This window comes from Nannobrachium achirus (assembly GCF_963921795.1).
Source record: "Nannobrachium achirus genome assembly, chromosome: 6".
In the NCBI taxonomy this organism is placed as follows: Eukaryota; Metazoa; Chordata; class Actinopteri; order Myctophiformes; family Myctophidae; genus Nannobrachium; species Nannobrachium achirus.
Genome location: NC_137815.1, coordinates 41,241,617 through 41,265,093, shown reverse-complemented (window position 1 = coordinate 41,265,093; position 23,477 = coordinate 41,241,617). Strand labels below are relative to the sequence as shown.

The 23,477-nt window shown below is 43.4% G+C and overlaps 1 protein-coding gene across 1 annotated transcript in view; it reads left to right on the top strand.

The window, feature by feature from the left end:
* LOC308287423 (mitogen-activated protein kinase kinase kinase 12-like) overlaps positions 1–22,086 on the top strand; it is a gene marked incomplete at both ends in the record, with an annotated part of 25,548 nt that extends 3,462 nt beyond the window's left edge. Inside the window, 12 exons of the mRNA XM_080728594.1 lie at positions 3,436–3,619; positions 5,650–5,841; positions 6,264–6,422; positions 10,639–10,797; positions 11,183–11,291; positions 14,671–14,780; positions 15,834–15,950; positions 17,405–17,545; positions 19,198–19,915; positions 20,385–20,452; positions 21,065–21,368; positions 22,000–22,086. Coding sequence (XP_080584720.1) covers positions 3,436–3,619; positions 5,650–5,841; positions 6,264–6,422; positions 10,639–10,797; positions 11,183–11,291; positions 14,671–14,780; positions 15,834–15,950; positions 17,405–17,545; positions 19,198–19,915; positions 20,385–20,452; positions 21,065–21,368; positions 22,000–22,086 — 2,348 coding nt within the window. The remainder of the gene's footprint in view (positions 1–3,435; positions 3,620–5,649; positions 5,842–6,263; positions 6,423–10,638; positions 10,798–11,182; positions 11,292–14,670; positions 14,781–15,833; positions 15,951–17,404; positions 17,546–19,197; positions 19,916–20,384; positions 20,453–21,064; positions 21,369–21,999) is intronic.
* Positions 22,087–23,477: the final 1,391 nt, after the last annotated feature.

Genomic DNA, 23,477 nt, shown 5'->3' with positions numbered 1-23,477 from the left:
TACTTACTTAAAACGATTAGTGGTCGGATGGGCAATCAATCGATTGTGTTGAATCAATGGAACTAGCATCGTATACTTTAAGATCTTGTTTATTGGTGTTACCTTTTAATATTTTAATATATCATCATTAAAATTGTGTTTTGCCAAATATTTTTGGGGGCCCACTTGCAAAACCCTCACGGCCCCAGGCCACAGGTTGAGAACCACTGCTCTCTACACAGTACCATTAATTCCTCCACCATAACATACACCTACCACTGCTCTCTACACAGTACCATTCATTCCCCCACCATAACATACACCTAGCATTGGTTTCTCAAATCCCTTCTCCCCCCTCAGTTCTTCTGCCGCCCTGCTGAGTGTTGGATTCATGTTTTGTGGCAGCCCCACAATGGTGCTAAGCAGGATTTAGGGGACTGAGCAAGTATTATCCACTGCAGATTAGAGCTCCCTGTCTGTCTGGCTGCATGTACACACACACACACACTCACCCCAACATCTCAGGTTGAGGTACAGCTAGGGTTCATGTACAGAACAGGGGGTCACACACTTGGTGTGTGTGTGTGTGTGTGTGTGTGTGTGTGTGTGTGTGTGTGTGTGTGTGTGTGTGTGTGTGTGTGTGTGTGTGTGTGTATGTGTGTGTGTGTGTGTTCATCCTGTAATTGCTTTACTGCACTGTTTTTAACTGTGACCACACATACGGTAAGTAAGCCACTATCGGACAGTCGGTCTGTCTATCTTTCTGTCGGGCCAAAATCTCAAGCACAAACCAAGAGCTGGTCAAAGCTGATCATGAAGCTTGTTACTTGCGCAGGCAGAGCTCGCAAGTACTGCGATCGGCTGCGTATGTGCGTATGTGCGTACCGTTATGTGCGTATGTGCGTATGTATGTATGTATGTATGTGTGTGTGTGTGTGTGTGTGTGTGTGTGTGTGTGTGTGTGTGTGTGTGTGTGTGTATGTATGTCGGTGTCCTCTCTTGTTTAAGCCCGTAGCCCAATCAGGGACCAACATCTCTGGCAACGTCATCACTCTTCATTAACAGGCAACCAGGATAGCTGGTGCATGGTGTGCCAGTGCATGGTGAGCGCACCTCATGGTGTGCTCTGCTTGCGCAAGTTGGCACCACGACAGAGTGCGTTTCTGGTTTGTAAATGTAACTGGTGGTTACTCCAGAACTTGTTTTATTGTACTAAATGCAATGCCTCAACTCCTACAATTCCTAGTGCTTGTCAGGGTGGAGGTTCAAATATGATTATATCTGGCAGTCTCCAGTTCAAATATGATTATTTTGGGTGGTCTCCAGTTCAAATATGATTATTTGGGGGGTCATGGCCTGATAAGGTTGAGAACCACTGAGGTAGGACACCGGCTGCTTGCTTGGCAGTGATAATAAAGTTATTTTAAGCAGACAGCATGGATTGGACACTAGGTGTGCCGCCATCTTTATTGTAGGTCTGACATCGTTACAATTAGCTCTCTCCGTCGGGAGAGACATAAAACCTACGGATTGTAACTCTAATGTATTTTTACAGCGTTGTGCCGAAGGGACCAAGCCGTCTAGAACAGGCTTTGTCTCTATGCTTCTTATGTCCACTGTTGCCAGATTATGTGAGAGAAATAAGCTGGCAGGTCTATGAAAGCAAGCCCATGCTGCTTTGTCAAACACGCACGCAAGCACACACGCACGCACGCACGCACGCACGCACGCACGCACGCACGCACGCACGCACGCACGCACACACACACACACACACACACACACACACACACACACACACACACACACACACAAATACGACTACTGATTAACCTGCTGATATTTAACCACACACAGGCGAAATAGGCGAAACAGAGCAAAATAACTTAATATAGCATCACAATCAGCCACTCTAACCCTATAGAACAACCCGGCCGCAACTACCAATATTTACAAGCGGCTTAAAAGAAAAACAAGCCCAAAGTTGCTTATAATATAAATAAGCAGACATGGCAACACTGCTTATGTCTGTATCTCTGTGTCCCCACAAAAGTATACCAATCACATACGTGCATATAGTGAACCACAAGGCCAAGCTAGTCAATGTCAGCAGACAGTTTAGGCATTTAGCAGATTCTCTTAATTCAGAGCGACTTACAATAAGCTAGGTACAATACAGTAAGCAAGGTAATATAATAAGAAAGGTAATATACATCAATATATCAACATCAATACATCAAATGCATAGAAATATCAATCTAGACAAAAATAACGTAAGTAGACCGAGCGCCTAATCAGTAAAAAAGCTTAATATAAAAAACCTAAAAAATGCTATCTAGCTTTCATGTATGGTCATTGGGGGGTAGGTGAGTGCTACGGTAAGTGCTATCCCAGCCAGCACGCCCACATGGGTCCCGCATGGGTACAGGGTGGGCTTCCCTACCTGGGCCCCATGTGGGAATGTCCGTGGTTTCCACAAGGGTCCCTCGTGGGTTAGCCCACGTGGGCACTGTGTGGGTTCTACAAGGGCCCTGGGTGGGCCCCACCTCGGCTAATTTATATGGGACCCAGGTGGGAACCACTTGGGCTAGCCCACATGGGCTCAACGTGGGTTCTACATGGGCCCTGGGTGGGCCCCACCTCGGCAAATTTATATGGGACCCAAGTGGGAACCGCCTGGGCTAGTCCATATGGGCTTAGGTGGAGTCTGAAGAGGTGAGTCTTCAGGCCAGGGCGGAAGCTAGGGAGTGAGTCTGTTGTTCTAAGTGCAACAGGGAGTTTATTCCACAGTTTGGGGGCCAGGAGAGCAAATTGTCTAGGACGAGTGGATTTTTGTCCTGGGTTTTTTAGCGAGGGTTCTGTCAGCATCCCATCAGTGTTAGCTGATCTGAGTGAACGGGTGGGGTTGTAGGGGTTGATCAGGCTTTAGAGGTATGGAGGTGCCATACCTTTGGCTGCTTTGAAGGCCAGCATCAGTGTTTTGTATTCAGTGTGGGCTGCAACCGGGAGCCAGTGGAGGCAGCGGAGAAGGGGGGAGACTTGTGAGAATGTTGGCTGGTTGAAGACCAGTCGAGACACGGCATTTTGCAGATAGAGCTCACATAGCCGACCTACGAACTCATATAAAGCCTGTAGATTGTGTGAGCATGTACATCTACTTTCACCGAATGTCAGCCTATTAGTAAATGCACAGAATAGGGTTGCTACTAGGGTTCAAGTAGTTCAAGATGTAGTCTATGTAAAGGGATTCAAGTCAGTAAGCCAAATAACTGTTATTTCATTTATCCAACTGTCTGAAAGCCTTCTCGGTTTTACAGGGAAGCCACACCATATTAGGATCATTCATTCAGAACTTCAAAAATCTGTCTTTTACCCATCTCTCTATATTGCAACCCTCTCTATATGCTGTACACACACACACTAAACTCTGCCCCCTGTCTTGTCTCCGTGTCTCAGAGCTGTGGGAGGTTCCGTTTGAAGAGATCTCAGACCTGCAGTGGGTCGGCAGCGGGGCCCAGGGGGCCGTCTTCCTGGGCAAACTACACGGCAAGGAGGTGGCTGTGAAGAAAGTCAGAGACATCAAAGAGACAGACATCAAGCACTTACGCAAGCTCAAACACCCCAACATCATCACGTTCAAGTGAGTGCAGGATAGTCGGAGATCGATGCTAACTTTCTTTTTCACACAGTATGTCCCCTTCCGCCTATAGGTTATGTCACATGAGTGCTACATTGGGGTCTTGCAGACACAATTGATGAGACCATTTTGTAATTAAAGCTTCTGCTCTTTATTGAGTAGGCATGTACATGAACACAACTCAGGATTATTGGTGTGCCAAGTCTATATTGGCCTGCCTTGCTATGTCTGCTGCTTGCTATGCATTTAAATCAAAGTAATTTATAACTTTGCACCATTTAGCCAGCTCTCTCTGTCAGTCTGTCTGTCACTCTGTCTGTCTGTCTGTCTGTCTGTCTGTCTGTCTGTCTGTCTGTCTCTCTCTCTCTCTCTGTCTGTCTGTCTCTCTCTCTCTCTCTCTCTGTCTCTCTCTCTCTCTGCTGGCGTTCTCTCAGGTGTGTGTGTGTGTGTGTGTGTGTGTGTGTGTGTGTGTGTGTGTGTGTGTGTGTGTGTGTGTGTGTGTGTGTGTGTGTGTGTGTGTGTGTGTGTGTGTGTGTAGCCCTGAGGATGGGTTCACTATGCTACTATAATAAAGAGGAGCGCACAATTAGAAAATTGGAATCACTTGCCAATCAATTAACTCTGGCACTGCTCCCGTGAATCACTTCCCCCCGTCTCCACTCACAGCAGAAGCCAAGTCACAAACCCCTACCACAGTCACCCTGACAACCAATAAAACCATGCCGTGGCCATCCGTCTGGGTTATGGGACTGCAATCACGACTACAGGTCCCATAGAAAAAGCTTGTAGTTCAGCTATTTTCAGTACTTTTGTGCGACACTATATATTTTCTTCTTCTTTTTTAAGATTTGTTTTTGGGCATGCACTGTCAAGCATCAGAGCCTATGTGGTACCGTATGCGCCTGGACCAGTAGGCCAGCGGGCGCCCCAGTGCGACACTACTTTTGTGTATGATGAAGTAGTGCATTTATTTACGAAAGAACTTGAAAGGTGGAGATAGTAGGTTTCTGCCGGACAGTGGCGATAGCTAATTAGGTCTGTGCAGAACGGTTTCCTGTTCTGGTTCAGCGTCCCATAGATTCGTTTGATTGGCTCTGCAGCAGATTTGAACAGGAAACACAATTGCCATTCAAATCTGCTGCTGGACTAATCAAATTAAGCTATGGGCAAATGAACCGGAACAGGTATTCCACCTTCATAAAACCCGGGACTCCAGTTAATTCACAGAGCCTCTATGGTCAATGCCTACATGTAATTTACGTGCAATTTCAGATCGATTGGTCAACCTGTTGGAACCAAAATACATGTGAATGGATGAGGACGGGCAGAGTCTTAATTTTGTGACAGAGTTTACGAAAATGCCAATAAACAGCTTACATATTTGCATAACTATGTCAATGGTCAATGCCCATGTGCAAGTTCTCAGATCTGTTGGTCAACCCAATGAGGATAGAATGAAAATGAGTTATAGTAGGAACAGTATTGCATTGAAGCAAGCTTTCAAAACACTGACACAATGAAATGTTGGAAGTTTGAAATACAACATTTGAAAGTTTTTATTTTAAAACATTGAAATTGAAGAAAATACGTTTTGAAACATCGATACTGTTTTTATTTTATTAAATAATGACACTGCAGAAGATAATGGAAGGTTGTAAAACACTGTTCATAAATTATTTGTCCTCTCTGCACATATCTATTTTTAGGGGCAAAAGCGAGTGAAATATTCACACTGTAGAGCCCTGATTTACTGAAGAGTAGGAGTCTACCACTGAAACTGTACATCTCTATATGCACTAGTGATTGAATGATTTATTCGACAGGAAATAAAAAACATCTGTGTTTTCATGGACCTTGAAAAATACAGATACTTATATCTATTCTACTACCCAGAAAAAACATCCAAAGTGTTTAATTAATCACTTTTGCTTGTATCTCTTGTACTTTATTCTGCTCCACTCCTATCCCTGTACTAAGCATTGTTGCATGCCAACTTCTGTACTAACATCCACTGTGATTCTCTGCTGTTTCAGGGGCATCTGCACCCAGGCTCCTTGTTACTGCATCATCATGGAATACTGTGCCCAGGGCCAACTGTACGAGGTGCTGAGGGCGGGCAGAAAGATCACCCCTTCCCTCTTGATGGAGTGGGCCATGGGTATCGCAGGGGGAATGAACTACCTGCATCTCCACAAGATTATCCACCGAGACCTCAAGTCACCCAAGTGAGTCACTCAGCGGACCTGCTGTGATTGAACTGACTGCACCATCTGATGTAACTCCCACTGATACAACACACAGCAAATGTTACATGATGAGTGGTAGCTAGACAACAAGCCTTATTGCCTATTTTCATTGAATGTTCACCTATAATGACATGCACAGAATAGGAACACTAAGGTGTCTTCTTGTGTGTGTAAGAACTGTCTTATTCTGTGTGTAAGAAGTGTATCTGTAGCAGCATTAATGTATAGTTATTGTAAGGATAAGTCAAAATGGAATTTATTTTATTTTAAATGTATACGTTCAACAAAAAGATGTTTTAATGTAGCCTTCCTTTACATTTGTCCAAAGGTTGTTCCTTTTGATCATACATCAGACATAAACTTCAAGCATGTTTATTTCTCTTTCAATTCTTTGTTTACAGCATGCTGATCACCTACGATGACGCAGTGAAGATCTCTGATTTCGGTACATCCAAGGAGCTTAGTGACAAGAGCACCAAGATGTCCTTCGCTGGTACGGTGGCATGGATGGCTCCTGAGGTCATTCGCAACGAGCCTGTCTCAGAGAAGGTGGATATTTGGTAAGTGTGTCAGCCCCCCTCTTTAATTACTTTCAACCTGCTGTCCCTATTTTGATCCCCTCATAATAGCTGAAAAAGATATGATGTGACACGTTGTGAGCTTGTAGATCTGATATTTCTAGCTGTTGTCACCATTTTCACAAACTATTTATTTGCTATTTTATGTGACAAAGTATAAATGGCGGTTTTATGTGGTAAAACAGCTTTTTTTCTCCCCCTCCACATTTTCCCCTCACGATTAGTGTAATCTCTCATTAAATCAACATAGGATCCCATTAGTTATACTTTACTATACAGTTTGCTATCCTATTACCAGAAAGATCTATGTGGTATTATGTACAATATCTCATTACATGAAATCGTATAGGCCCACTAGCATATCAGATGGGATGCCCTGAGTTTAGCACTAATCTCCACTCCCACATTCTCTCTCTCTCTCTCTCTCTCTCTCTCTCTCTCTCTCTCTCTCCCCTCTCCATCCTGAAAGGAACGCTGTCTAATTTAATAATTGATTCACCAGATGCTGCAGTGCTCAGGAGAGGCTGGAGTAACCTTCCAAGCCTGCAGTGGGTTTGGCCACGGGCCAGCAGTGCATTAGCAGAGATGTGAAAATAGGATTAAAAAGCTTTTGATGTAGGAAAAGAAAATAAGAGCGCATTGGTGTATAGAATTTAGCTTAAATGTATGTAAATTACTGTACACACACTGAGTGTCAGAGAGAGGGAGAGAGAGGTTGTGGTTGGGTCTTTTTGTTGTACTTTGTTCATCTTATTTTTGTACTAATGTTCTGTGACAGCTCTACTAGAGTCCTGTATAATCCTGGAAGATAATGTATATAAATATACAATAAAACAATGTAGGAATTATCATTGTAACTGAATATAATGTAACCTATCATTCAATATGACATAACTTAATGATTTAAATGCAGTACAACATGCTGTAACGTTGACTTAAATGCAACCTTATTTTATTCAATCTGAAATAAAACAAAGCCTAGCCTAGCTCAGTGGCACTCATAAACTGAAACCTACTTCCTTCTAATCTGTTTTCTGTTCTGGTGGCAGAAGTGGCGAACTGGAATTTGTCATTTGTTCTTAAATGAATTGAATGTTACGTTTAAATGTGAACGCTCTTATCTTCCCAACTTACAAAGAACTTCCTTGCTAAATCTATCTGTCACTGTCAGTGCAATTACTGTACCTAGAGACTAGTAGAGAGCTGACAGTTGAAATTACGCTTGTACTTGGTCAAAACATGGAGCGAGATCATATATATTTTTTATGCTATGTTTTCCGGCGACACAATCATACGACCCGTTATACATTAGTCGGTCCATCAGTCAGTAAATCATTGGGACATTGACTATTATAGTTGACCTTAGGGTCTGGAAACATGAACTGCTTCTAAAGCCCAGTGGTTCTCAAAGTGGGTGAGTTAAATGAGTTAAGAAAGAAAAACGGAACGCAAATATTCTCTTCTGTGCGTCCCTGTCACACAATCTGCATCAGCGTCCTAATACATATCAGTTTGGGGGTCCTTGACATGAAAACGTTTGAGAACCACTGCAACACACAACATTAAGATATACAACTAGCTAGTAGTGCCCACTTCATGGTATTTCCCAGCTCAGCACCAATAACTCAACTCTCCTGATTAAAAATTGAAGGAGAAAATGAGCTGAGGCAGCAGAATGAGATCAGTGCACCAATGAACATTCTCTCACTCTGTCATTCTGTAAGCCACATCCACTCTGTTTCGCTCACATTATACCAGTGCTTCTCAAAGAGGGGTCTGGGGACCCCCAGGGGTCCTAAAATTGCCGATCTACATGCTGTGCGACGGGTTGTTAGGTTGTAGATCGGCTCTTGTTGATTATTCCTTTTTTTTTCTTTTTAATGTGAAACATTTGGAATAATGTTCGGTAGACATTTGAACACAAATGTTCTCTTCTGGGGGTCCCTGGCACAAAATCCTTTCAGATGATGGTCCGTGGCCAAATACATTTCAATTTGGGGGTCCTTGACATGAAAATGTTTGAGATCCACTGCATTATGCATTTGAAAATGCATATATTTCCAAAGTGGCCAGCATCAAACCGATGCGAAATTGAATTACATGTATTGCTCTCTGTGCTGTTATAAAAGACCAAATCAATCGGAATGAGTCACCAGTTAAATTATTGATGGATGCTATACTGTACGGTGCTACATAATACCCACTAACAACCGTCCATCATATCTTTTGACATCCATTAGGTTGTCTCCATACAGTAATAAATGTGGTACTGTACCTCACAAACCAAAACACAGGTGAAAGTTATTCTCCTCTATTAGCAAGGAGATGAAGAAACACACACGCAAGCACGCACGCACGCACGCACGCACGCACGCACGCACGCACCCACGCACGCACGCACACACACACACACACACACACACACACACACACACACACACACACACACACACACACACACACACACACACACACACACACACACACACACACACACACACACAGAATACCAGAACACTCGCCCCAAAACACAGTCAGCTCGGGCATCTATCCGGCAGAACGGTCTAAACATAACCTCTGTAAATTAAGCCTGAATGGTTAAACCTAACCTTATTCCTAAACTTAACCTCAGTAAAACAGTGCCAAAACCTAACCCTATTCCTAATATTAACCTCAGTAAAACTATGCCTAGCCTTAAACTTATTTCTAACCATATCCTCAGTGAAACAAATACAAGAATATAATAACCGCCCCAACCGAGCAGTTGGCAGAAAAAAGGAGAGTATTCCGGTTACCCACCAGGCACGTGCACACATAGACATCAGAGGAGGATTGAGCCCCTGCCCTTTTATCTGTATTTAAAAAGTGCCCTCTCCAGACCATGAATGCAGTTTTTACTATGCAAATGCCCTCTTTCCATGCCATACATGAAAGCAGCATTCAAGAGAATTGCCTTGTTAAACTCTCCTGAACTTGAATTCAGCATCTTATGTTGAAAAATTGGCCTCTCTGTGTAGAAATCCATGGTGTACACCAGTATCTCCAGTATTGACTTGATTATGCTTAGTTCAGTGTGGTATCAAATAGCCGACCTCACAAAGCATCACAACGCGCCGCAGCGCGACGCGTTGTGAGCTTGGAGGTCTGCTATTTTTTATATTTTCACCAAAATGCCCTTTTAGAAATGTCAGCCCATGCTGAAACATTCTCTGCACGTCCCTGTTACCCAAACACACACACACACACACACACACACACACACACACACACACACACACACACACACACACACACACACACACACACACACACACACACACACCCTCAATGCCGTGCAATACTGTTGGCACCTACGTAGGTGGGTCACCATAGCGATTCAAGGCTCCATCACCAACAAAGCTTCCATAGTTACCGTCCCGTGGGTCTGCCCCACAGGTCCCATGCAGGACAACAGTGGTAGAGCTGTGGAACAGTGGCCATTTCAGGACATCCTCCTCAGCCACCTCTGTCAGACCTACTGTAGATGGAGTTGTGTTAGAATAGCTGCCCGTTTAGTGGAAGAAGTGGAATGGGGGAATCACCTTTGAGTGAATGTTTATCTAGAGAGATGCTATATATTCTATCAGGTAGAATCGATACTTCAGGTGACTATGAATTATGCATTATATCACGCTTGTTATCGCAATACCAGGCTATATCCTTGGCACCAATCACTTCAAGAATGGATCCACCGGGGAAAGATAAAGAAAACCACTACCTGGCCTTTTTACAGCTGAAACACACACACACACGCACGCACGCACGCACGCACGCACGCACGCACGCACGCACGCACACGCACACACACACACACACACACACACACACACACTCAACCAAGTACCACATATATACTCCGTAGTATGATAGTGTGGCACTCACTCGATGGAATACACGCTCTCCAAAAATACATTTTATATGGAAACTAGATGTTATGTTTATGTTAGCTTAACATAGTATGATATACAGTATGTTTTAAAAACAGCAACTGTCACGTGAAGTATTCCTCATACAAAAACATGACCAGGCCAAAACCTTTTTAGTAGTAAAGTTGAAAGACTGCGTTCCAGTTCCAGGCTAGACCTTCATCGGGTCATTTCACATCTGACCGATCAGTTGTAAACGGCTAACGGCCCCTGGAACATCTCTGTGTGTGCAGGTCGTTTGGGGTGGTGCTGTGGGAGATGTTGACAGGAGAGGTGCCCTACAAGGACGTGGACTCATCGGCCATCATCTGGGGAGTGGGCAACAACAGCCTGTCCCTGCCCATCCCCGAAAGCTGTCCAGATGGCTTCAAGATACTGCTACGACAATGCTGGTGAGTGGGAGGAGACAGAAGAAGAGTGACTTTTAGAGGGAGAAATGGAAGGGGGTGAAATGATCAGATCAGTGGCAGAAAATAACAGGATCAATACAGAGAGACGAGAATGTCTTACTGTATTCACTATACGGTACATATCCTTTTGTGTGTTACGTACTGTACATACAGTTTTGTACAGTTCTTTGTACATATACACAAATTGATTATTTGCCTTTGGTTAGTACTTTTGTTATTTCTTGTTATGTGACTTTTGACCTGACTTGATTTGAAAAAAGAAACATTTGAGGAGTTTTGGGTAGAGAGCAGTGAAATACAAATATATTGTTTCCCCCTTGTGCTGTGTGTTTCTGACAAAGAAAACACGTATTTCTTCTGCCAACAGGAGCAGCAAACCCAGGAACAGACCCTCATTCCGACAGATTCTTTTACATTTGGACATTGCTGCTGCAGACATTCTGTCCACGCCGCAAGAGACTTACTTCCATGCGCAGGTTGGTGACTCTCTGTTCTGGGCATATCATCTATCTATAAATGCGAGAAGTCTCTGCGTGTCTGTCTGTCTGTGTCTGTAATCCGCGTATCTCGAGAACCGTTCGTCCCACCGGCTTCAGATTCGGCACGCGCGTTCCCCGCCGCGGCGCGGAGTGCAGTGCCGGGCCTCGACCCGACCCGACGCGCGGTTTTCCGAAACGAAACGTTCGGAATATCCTTATGCGGAGCTGATTGTTGACCTCAGGCTGTTCCGGAGGAAATCGGCGCAAGCGCTGACTCATTGTGACATCACTCATAAAAGGCTCTGACATCACGTACGCCACATGAGTCAACAAAAAATCTCTGAATATCTCCATATAGCATATATGGGCATAAAATGGACGCAGAATCACAAAGATCTCCATATACGGGCATAAAGGGACACAGACAGACGGATACAGAGATCTCCATAAATGGGCATAAAATGGACGCAAATGGCATATATGGGCATAACATTTACGCAGAATCACAAAGATCTCCATATACGGGCATAAAGGGACACAGACAGACAGATACAGAGATCTCCATATATGGGCATGAAATGGACGCAAATAGACAGATATCTCCATATATGGGCATATGGGCATAAAATGGACCCAGAACTGACTCATTGTGACATCACTCATAAAAGGCTCTGACATCACGTACGCCACATGAGTCAACAAAAAATCTCTGAATATCTCCATATAGCATATATGGGCATAAAATGGACGCAGAATCACAAAGATCTCCATATACGGGCATAAAGGGACACAGACAGACGGATACAGAGATCTCCATAAATGGGCATAAAATGGACGCAAATGGCATATATGGGCATAAAATTTACGCAGAATCACAAAGATCTCCATATACGGGCATAAAGGGACACAGACAGACAGATACAGAGATCTCCATATATGCAGGCTTGTCAACTCTCCTGGATTTCCCAGGAGTCTCCTGGATTTTGAACCCCTCTCCTGGGAGTCTCCTGGATTGGCAAATCTCCTGGATTTCTCCTGGATTTTGTATCTAACTCCCAAAATTCACCAGAACACAGGAAATTACATATACTATGTTAAAATTTTTCTGGGGGAGGACCCCCAGACCCCCCGCTTTAGGGGTGGGGGCAATGCATGCAAGAAAGATCATACAGATATTCACTTAAGTAATGACTAAAAGATGAGAAATCATTATTAACTATGTCCTTTTGCTTCAGTCATCAAATCTGTACATCAACATTTGGCATTTTAAGGCTGAAATTGTACCCATGCTAGTAAAGCAAGCCTGATAAAAGTATCAAACATGCACATAATTCACCAGAACACAGGAGATTAAATCTACTATGTTAAAAATGTTCTGGGGGAGGACCCGCTTTAGGGGTGGGGGCAATGCATGCAAGATCATATAGATATTCACTTAAGTAATGACTTACAGATGAGACGTCATTTTTAAAGATGTCTTACTTTGCTTCTGTCATCAGATCTGTACACCTACATTTGGTATATTAGGCTGATATATGATATATGGGCATGAAATGGACGCAAATTGACAGATATCTCCATATATGGGCATATGGGCATAAAATGGACCCAGAACTATATCTGCAGTGATCTCCATATATGGACATAAAATGGACGCTGACAGACAGACAGATAACAGATATCTCCATATATGGGCATAAATGGACACAGGCAAACAGATGGTCAAAACATATGACAACAGGTATAATGGGGTTTGCATTAAAGGGCGGGGCATTCAGCTTCTAGTAACAAAAAATAGGTGAACATTCACAAAAAATAACGGTCAACAAAGTGTATAGGGTTAAGTGGTTAAGCAACATCTCCCGAGGGGGGTGCTATTATGGGTACATTTGGTTCCATTTGCACACTCTCAGAGTTAAATGAAGACTGAGGGCTTTACAGTGTAGATTGAGATTTAAGAAATCCTATCAAATCCGTGGCCCAATGCATATATCAAACTGGGGATCCTTCAAATTGAAGAGAATCACTTGTCTAACACACCCGTTGTGCCGTATATATACCTCCCCTCTCTGCAATCAGCCAGCTGTCTACTGCTACAAGATTTATCAGGCTAATAAAAGACGAGGGCCTTGGAAATGTACATGTACATGTGGAGGACACGCATGTCATTACTCAGGTATCCATGTAGAACCACACACACCCCTTTCACGATGCGGCAGCGACACATGCGCATGCGTGCAGTACACATAATCAAGCTCACCGACAGAACATGGGCAAATATGCGCACGCGCTCACATGTACTGTCTGTAGACAGTACTAGACACCCGTGTGTGACTGTGTGTATGTATACGCGTGTGCTACAAACTATCAGTGCGTCGTGCATTTCCACTGCTTGCAGCAAAACCACTGCCTTCACTTGATTATAGCTAATGACGCAAAACACAAATCATTCCTCGTCCCTCCCCTGTCTGCCGCTCGATCCTTCTCCCCCATCCAATCCCTGTTCTCCTTGTGTAAGCGACCCCCAACTCCCCCACCCTACACCGCACCACTTTTATTCCCTTCTCCCCCTATAATGGATTTTTCTTGTGACGTTAGTGAGAAGTATTTTCTGGGGGGGAGTATATTGATTGTTTTAATGGTGGAGCACGGAGGAACGAGAGACAGAAAGAGAAAGAGAGAGAGGAGGGGGTAGAGGAGGATAGAGAGAAAGAGAGAGAGAGAGGGATAGGAGAGTGCTCACAAAGTCCATTAGCTTGATAAGAAGAGCAGAACGCCTGCGCGCGTGCGTACGCACGCACACATCCAAACCCCTTTATCTTTTGATTTGACAGCTAACAGCTAACGGCTGTCACGCTCCACTGTGTTCCATAAAATGCCCACACAGCACTTTTTGTTGTTGGTGTTTGGTGTTCTGTCAGTTCATCCAGTATCGCGGGTTGTCTTCCAAAAGCTATGATGACATTGGTTTGATTGACACGTGCAGGCCTCATTTGCACACCAAAGGCTTTTAACCAGGTGATTCTGAGGTGCATAGTAGCATGTTACACTTCGTTGTCTTTTCTGAAGTGGAACAGCTGTAAATAAAAATAAAAAAGAACAAAGAATAAAAAATAAATATACTTTGTGCTATCAACTTATTATAGATGCCAAAAATAGCCTATCTAGAAGCTCACAGCACTTGTAAGCTTGTAGATCTGCTATTTTCTATTTTCACATTCATATAACAAGTACAAATCAGAAAAATCAGGCTTTATAATCATCAACAATATGTTATCGCTTGTATTTTTTAAATCATTTCACCATCTCACCCTGAAACCTTTGATGGTTGCTATGTCTGCTCTGATGAAGGTTGCTGTGTGTTTTCACCATGCAGGCAGAGTGGAGGGAAGAGGTGAGGAGCCATTTTGAGAAGATCAAATCAGAGGGGACGTGTCTCCACAGGCTGGATGAGGAACTGATCATACGACGCAGAGAAGAACTAAGGTCAGGAACACAACTATCCAACCAGGGACCCATAATAACGGGGACATATAAAACATGAAGGAGGAGGATAGACAGTCAAATCTGTGCTAACTTAAATGGACCCTTAAGGTTGAATATTTTACACTTTCAGAGCCACAATTGTCTACATGGCGAGATATTAGGTTTTCCTTTTCTTAACTGTTCTGCTGCTGTTGACGGTGCTCACCGTCATTGAAAGGGTTAATACCATGGCGCCGTTGACGGTGAGGACTGTGAATCTTACTGTATATACAGTAAAGATATTATTACTTACTGTACGTCGCTCCGGTCCCGCCCGCATCGGCAATGTCCGCGATTTGTTTACAACGCACGTCGGGCGTGCACGCGAAGTTAACCTCCTCCATAGTAAATCCATTGAGAGGCCCATAAAGAGACCTCATTTTCTCCAAAAGGGACATTCTTATACAAAGGATGGTCTCCACTCTTCCATACTGTATACAAAAGGTGGGCGCAGCCATGTTCTCTTGTGGGCCCACACTGTCATGTGACTAGATGACGTAATCGTTGCCGTCAAGTGATAATCCAAAAAAACAAAAACAAACCCCTTCCGGCCCTTCAAAATAATAGCGGCGGCCTATGGAGGAAACGGCGTGGCACCGAGGCACCAAGCAACTTTCAGATTAAGAGGCACTAATTGTGTTAATATTGAGATTTTTTGGCTATAACTTCTTTAACACTGATATCATAAAAACAACAATATAAATTATGTTTATTCTACTATTTTGTGTACTTGCGCAAACTAATTCATCATAAATGTATCAAACAATAGTGTTCTTGACCAAAGTGTTGCTCTGCGGTCTCTGGAACCAACATTCCCTGACATTTTGTCAGGGGTTTAATTAACAGTGAGGATTGTGTAGAGTTAACAAATTGTATGAAATGAAAATGGGGTCAATGGTGCATATGGTGCAAAAATGCATGTGCTGACAGTACAGTGTGTGTGTGTGTGTGTGTGTGTGTGTGTGTGTGTGTGTGTGTGTGTGTGTGTTAACTGTACATGTCCGGTACACACAGACATGCGCTGGACATCCGGGAGCACTATGAGAGGAAGCTGGAGAGAGCCAACAACCTCTACATGGAACTGAACGCTGTCATGCTTCAGCTGGAACTCAAAGAGAAAGAACTGTTCAAGTATGGATGCTTCAACTTAAAGGCTAAAAGACTGATTTAGACTTATTTTCTGCACCTGTATGTTGTGTGCCCAAAATTACACTTCATGATGCCTTGTGAGCAAGTAGATCTGCCATTTTCAGCATGCTTTCCGCAGTACGACAGTATAAATTAAGCTTAATGTATACACTGTAGTTAGTATGACAAAGATAACAGACTGCACTGTAACAATGCATTGCATCACTTGAAAACGTGCAGTATTCTTTTCGACAGGCAAGACCGTTGTGAAGCTTTAACGCAGTGGTTATCAACCTGTGGGTCGGGACCCCCTGGGGGTCCCCAAATTATTTTGTGGGGTCCCAGGATGATTAACTCAATGTGCGACATTGTTTTCTCACTCATAGTAAACAAACCAACATAAAGATTAAGTGTATAGAGGGTATCTGCACATTTCTAAAGTGAACATTTAAGGACTTTTTAATACTTCTAAAATGAAAGTTAAACATTGGCCAAATTGTCAAATATTGGAGGCATAAATTGTGATCTACATGCTCACAACGCCTCGCGTTAGATCTGCTATTTTCACAATAGAACCGTTTATACAAAATGTAATGCCTCAACTCTTAGTGCTCGTCAGGGTGGGGGGTCTCCAGTTAAAATATGATTATTTTGGGGGTCACGGCCTGAAAAGGTTGAGAACCACTGCTTTAACGTATCAGTCACTCCAGACTGGAAGTCGGTTTTAAACACCAGCTCACTAACATGTGGATAGAAGACAGTAGAAATATGTGGATGTGGCAGCCTAACTGCTTAGTTCTGTCCTTAAATACAATAATGAGGTAATGTAGTGGCGGCGCCAGTGGATTTTTATTGGGTGTGCTGAGGGGGAGCTTGAGTATTAATTGGGGGTGCTACAGAACTGTGGATATAGCCTACCAATATACACGTACACACACACCAACACGTCCAAACGCAATTATGTGTGACACCAAAAATAGAGTATTGAAGTTCTGACATCACTCCTGGGTCATCCCCTGGGTTTTTCTATTGAAAATATCATAGGGTCATCAAGAATTGTGTCATATTATAAGAACTGTGTTCCAAAAATAATCATGTGATTCTATAAAATATGTGACTCTGTCGTTTATGATGATATTGAGTTACATTTGATAATGTCTGTGTTTGGAGAAAGATTATTTATTAGTAAAATAGACAGGGTCATTTGTTTATTTTTGGGACACAGTTCATATATGCCATGATGCTATTGAGACCCTATGGTATTTTCAATGGAAAGGATCTACTCTGTGACCCTGGGGGATATAGCGGCCTCTAGCGGCAGGGATGTCAAATGTTGGTTCTCTTGCTGGGTCTATTTTTGTCAAAGAGATTTGTTGTAGACGGAAACAAAGCGCTCCGAGCTCAGTTACTTAAGTGGTTAAGTAAGTGTTGTGTTGGTGTGTTGTTGTGTCTCACAGGAGGGAGCAGTCTCTGGATAAGAAGAACCCCAGCTGCTTCAACAAGCACAACAGCTCCAGACAGGGAGCCCCGTCCAACTCCATGGAGAAACTCATGAAGAAACGCAACGTACCTCAGAAACTGCCGTCGCACAGTAAGAGGTGAGATGACAAGGAGTTCAAGATTAAAGACGCCAGATTCAAATTTTATTGCCACATCACAAGGTTTACTTCATGTGTAATAGAGTGGGTGACATTCTACTACTCTGCTGTACAAGCTCTGCTCATTATTTGCAGCTTCAAAGAAGAAAGAAAGGGGCAAACAAGGAAAACAGGTCATATAGTATGTCAAACATCCTAATATAACACAAGCAGTTTCAGTACAAGGTGCAAGGTTAAAAATGCAAAACGAAAAAACAAAAAGCAGATATAGAAACAGTCCCTTGAGCAGGTGAGTGCTGGTGAGACATCACTTAGCAGTCAGCAGTGATGGTTAAAGTACTAACATGTTTTACTTAAGTAAAAGTATCAATACTGCAATATAGAAACGGTAGTAAAGGCCTGGAATTCAAAATGTACTTGACTAAAATTACAAAAGTATTGGCATCAAAATGTACTTAAAGAATGAAAAGTAAAAGTAGTCATTATGCAGAATGTCCCATTTCACGTTTTCAAATGTACAGTATAAAAATCAATTGAAAACAGCAATCTACAAGCTCACGATGCGTCGCATCGCAACCCATTGTGAGCTTGTAGATCGGCTATTTTCAAATAGCCAAAATGTATATAGGGCTGAAGTGGTTAATGTATGTTTTGTAATAATAATCAAAATTTAAAAAGTAACTAGTAGGCTAACTAAAGTTTTCAAATAATTGTAGTGTTGTATGTTTTAAAATAATTGTAGTACAATACAGTCGCTGTACAATATTCCCCTCTGAGATTTAATGGAGTAGAAGTAAAAGTATGGAAATATTCAAGTTAAGTACAGATACCTCAAAATTGTACTTAAGTACAGTACTTAGTTACTTTACACTGCTGGCAGTCAGATATCAGACATGTCAGTGTACTGTATACAGTACATAAGTGACAGTACTCAAACATATACATACAGTATACAGTACAAGAATAATGTGGTCCTGTGTGACAGGCAGCCGGTGCCGACAGGGAAGCCTGGCATGAACAGACGGGGCTCAGTGCTTGTTCAGCAGTCTGATGGTTGCCAGGTATAAACAGCTCAGCAGTCTGGTGGAATGAATTTTGATACATATTATACTATAGGTATCGCTTGCCTGGCCATGGCTGCAGCAGAAGAGTTAAAATGATTTATTACAATTTATTCAACACAAGTGATTTTAGTTTTATGTCTCTATATACAGTGTCGCTGTTTGCAGGTTGTGGTTATAGTAAAACTTTGATTGTACCTAATTCACTGGAGGATTGCAATATAAACTACAAAAGTATTAAAGAGAGAGAAATTTCACCAATCTTTAACCTAAATCCCATTGTTCCGATATGAAATCATATGTATAGTGTGGAAAAGGACTGTGTATTTCTACACAAAATGTGGAAGTATACACACCCAATGACTCAAAACAAGAAATTCACAGAAGACATACACAATCTTTCCCCACACTATATCGTATATACTGTATACCTATTTAAGAAATCCTCACATCAGAACAATGGGATTTAGGTTAAAAATAAACAAAAGGTCCCTTTAATAGCTCAACCATTTGGTGTGCATCTTGTATCCACCCTTCTTGCACCACTATCCACTGTTTTTGATCGGTTTATCCAATCTCTTCTCATTCCAGGCCAGACTTACTGAAGTCAGAGGTCATCCTTCCCAAACTGGACTCTTCCATGACCCAGGTCACCATCCCCACCAAGGGCTCCACATCCCCCGGGCGCTCACGGAGGGGGAAGCCGCGCTACCGCAAGGCCGGCAAGGGCAGCAGCGGGGACTTGGCTCAGCTGAAAGCCACTCTCTCCAACTCCTTAGCTCTGGTGAACTCTACCTCCTCTGTCCCCAGCAACAAGCAGCACCTGGACCCCAGCGCGGCCCTCAGGGGCTTGCAGCACGACCTGCTGCTCAAGAAGATGTCCTCGTCCAGCCCCGACCTCATCTCCACCACCTTGGAGGCGGAGGGCCGCAGGAAGGGCCAGACAAGGCCCGGGCTGGAGAGGGGAGGCAGCCAGAGCGCGTCAGCGGGACTCGGGGCCTCCGGCGCCGGAGGGCAAGGCACAGAGGACGGGCCGGACGTGGGCGTCGGGTGTGCCGACGACCTCACAGAGACTCCTCCGCGCAGTGACACGCCCAGCGAAGACGCAGCGTCCATTCCCTTCTCCAGCAGCCCCGACTCGCCGTGCGGGAGGGGGGCGGCTGTGGGGAGGGGGTCGGTGCTCGGAGCCCCCCGCGTTCCCCAGGACGGCGAGGAGAAGGAGGAGGCGACAGGGATCATGCGCTCGCCTAGAAGTCAACGCCTCACGCCCGCAGCGCTGCTCTACAGGGCCGCTGTCACACGCAGTCAGGTGACATAGCAATTAAATCTGTTTTTAAGTTGGCTCCCCAAAAGCAACTCAGTTATATGTTTTATTATCTTTAAAGAGAGATAAGAGCGTCTGCCAAAAGCCTATATTGTTTATTGTGTTTTTGGAAATCCCACACCTTCTTAGTTAATGTTTTGCCTGCATTGACTTTTCCCTTTTTTTACACTCAAATATGCCAAGTGTTGACATTTAGTTGTCAGTATCAATTGGCTTCTCCAAAACATCAGAATTATTATTATTATCATCATTTAATGGAAATGACGAACAATTATTGCTATCAGGGGGGGTAATCACAGACTCTATATAACATTCTAAGATTGTGGAATAGTTAGAGACTACACAGTGGGTAATGGGTGCATGCTGAAACTTGATTGGTTGGTTCCCTTTGCAAGTTGAAAGTGATTGGCTGGTTCTCTGCGCTAGTTGAAACTGATTGGTTGTTTCTCTGCAGAGACGCGGCATATCATCAGAGGAGGAAGAAGGAGAAGTGGACAGCGAAGTGGAGTTGCCAAGGAGACGGTGAGGGCTGTTAAAACACATCACTTCTTTGACCACTATTTATATCTACCTAGTGTTAACAGTGCTGAGCTATTCAATAAACACACAGCACGTCTCCTCCTTAGCCACCACAGGGCATGGTAGCATTCTACTATTCTGTAGTTCTGTTAAATGCCAATTCTACATTTAACAATTCTTAATGCTTTAAGCTTAATGCTTAATTCTAAATGCCTATCTACAAGCTCACAACGCATCGTATCACGAAGAGTTGTGAGCTTGTACAGTACATCGCCTAAAACTACGTCTACATTTCTTTTCATCAAAGGTGGTGCAAGTTATATTTTTTGTTAGAAATAGCTCTACATTCTAATAGTTATATAGTAACAGGCCTCTCCCCATCTCTCTAGTTCTTAAACAGAAAATACCTTGTCACGACAGGATACCAATTTCAACACTTCAATAAACGTAAAAGTGAAATTCGAAGTGAAGTGAAAACAAATCAACAGACAAACTTGTAACATCAGAATATAGAGATAGATATATATATAGATTTAACATACTGTAAATAATACCGCTGCATCTTTAACTGTTTTGTATTTGCTCACTCTTCTGTGGTCCGACTCGTCCCACCAGGCGTCCCGTGAGCATGACCAAGTGCCAGTCCCTGTCCACCTTCAGCTCAGAGAACCTGTCCGTCTCGGACGGCGAGGAGGGCAACACCACGGACCACTCCCACAGCGGCACGCCCGACGTGGTCAGCACCAACACGGACGAGCGTCTGGACGACAAGAGCGACGACCTGCTCTCCCAGGGCTCCGAGATCCCCGCGGACCCCGCGGAGACGGCGCGGCTGGCCTCCGACGGGCTCTCCGAGAAGGAGGCCGCCGTGCAACAGGTCAAGACCCAGCTCAACACCACCGACCACAACAGCTATGAGGTAGGGCTGGGCAGTGAAACACAGATTTAGAACCGGTACTTAATCTCGCTCATGTGGGTTAAGCAAATTATCGCGAAGCAGGTTGTTATTGATGTTTTATCAACAAATAGACAACAATATTTTTATTTATTTGAAATCAACAAAATCGATTAGTCTGAGCCAATTAATGTTGGATTATACTGTGTTGTACAGTGGTGGTGTACAAAAGTAGTGAAGATAGCTGATGCATAAGCCCACAGCATGTTTTATCGTGGTGCGTTGTGAGCTTGTGGATCGACAACTCTTTCTTTAATCATAGTCGAGGCAAAGGTTTGAAATAATCGTGGTCTTTGATTTGATGAGAGAAAGTTACCCATTTAAGTGACAAACAGTCAGTAGTGGAAGTGATAATCTGATTGTTCACTTAACCCATTATGAATGAAATCTAAACCAGCCGTTCTCACTTTCTCAAGATCTTTCAAAAATGTTCAAAAATAGCAGGTTCCATTTGTACTTTATGGCAGTGGTTCTCAACCTTTTCAGGCCGTGACCCCCAGAATAATCAAATATTAACTGGGGACCCCCCTTTGAAATGAAAAGGTTTGAGAGCAAGCAACTGCTCAAACACACCATGCTCTTTTCTCTAAAACAGGGCCTATATGATGATTCAGACTGCGACAGCGCTGAGCTGGATCACTCAGGCAGCGTAGAGGCCAGCCGTCTACCCAACAACTGGTGAGAACTCAACCTAAACCAGACCCACAGACCTCCAGTCTCCCACCATGGAATGGACCTCTCTCTTTCACAGACATTGAAGAGCCCTATACCATGATGTGAAACGGAGGCATCAAATGAAGATCAACAGGAAAGAAAACCCGGATTCTTTTGATTCGAAGTGAGAGTGGGAGTGTTTAGGCCAAAAGCTTGAATTCCTGAGAAAGTCATACCGGGAAAATCCCTTTCCTGGATAGGAATGCGGTTAAGGGGATGTAAAACTAACCCCCTTTAGTAGCCAGAGGGGCCAAGATCAACCCTCTTATTCTCTCTGCCCCACTTCCCTGAACCCAGCTTTGCAAAAATGCATCACCCCAGCACACCTCACTGACAGGAGGCCTCCGTTGAATCAGAATTCACCGTTCTTTTTACCATTGCCACAGTTCCTTTAATGTCACGTTTATAATTTCCTCGTTTCTCATGCGAAGAACACGTGTCGCGTTATTTCAAGTCATATTTGTGTAAAGATGTCTCCCTTGGTAGAGTGTTACGAAATCCTGTCAGCATTTCTGGGATGGCCCCTGATGTTGCTGCTTGCACTTAGTGATTATTGTGTCATAGAGCATTTCCTACCAAAACGTTATGCACTGGCTCTTATTTATCATTAAGTTATGAAGTCATGTTATAGTATTAGATACAGACAGACCGACACACGCACGCACGCACACAGGCACGCACGCACGCACACCGTTTACATTTGTCTTTTGGTTTTAAAGTTTTATTTTTATTTATGTTTGCATCAGGGATTATGTTGTCATTTTCTACAACCTGTGTTTTATTATCAGTGTAAATACTTGACATTGTGAAAGGAACAGTTTTTTAAAAATGTGAGACTATAATTTTATGGTGCTGATGTTTTCGACTAGATGGCGCTACTGTGTTTGACCACAAAGAGCTTATGGTACTAGAACTTAGCAGCTGTTCATGTTTTGGCATAAAAATATGGGGGGATGAGGAACAAAATGTGAGCAATGAAAAAGCAATATGTCCGCTCCGAAATGGTTTTCTAATCACGGATGCTGTCTCACGAACGGTGTATAATTCGATCTTAACACAGCGGTCTGGTTTTGTTCAGGGCAGACTTGCTTTCGCTGGGTATGTGTTTACTGTATCAAAACACGAACACCAGTTTGTTGGCCTCTCTGACTGTGTACATCTGGGAGTGTACATAGAATCACACAAAAAAGCATGCCTGTAATTAAGATGTATGAGTAGTCTGTTGCGTACTTAATGACTCAAGTCATTGTCACCATTTGTGACTCAGATCAAAGAAATATTAGCGCCATTCAAGAGAACAAATTCTACAGATCAAATCGAGCTTAAATTAGTCCGTCACACGATGGAAGTATAACTTGG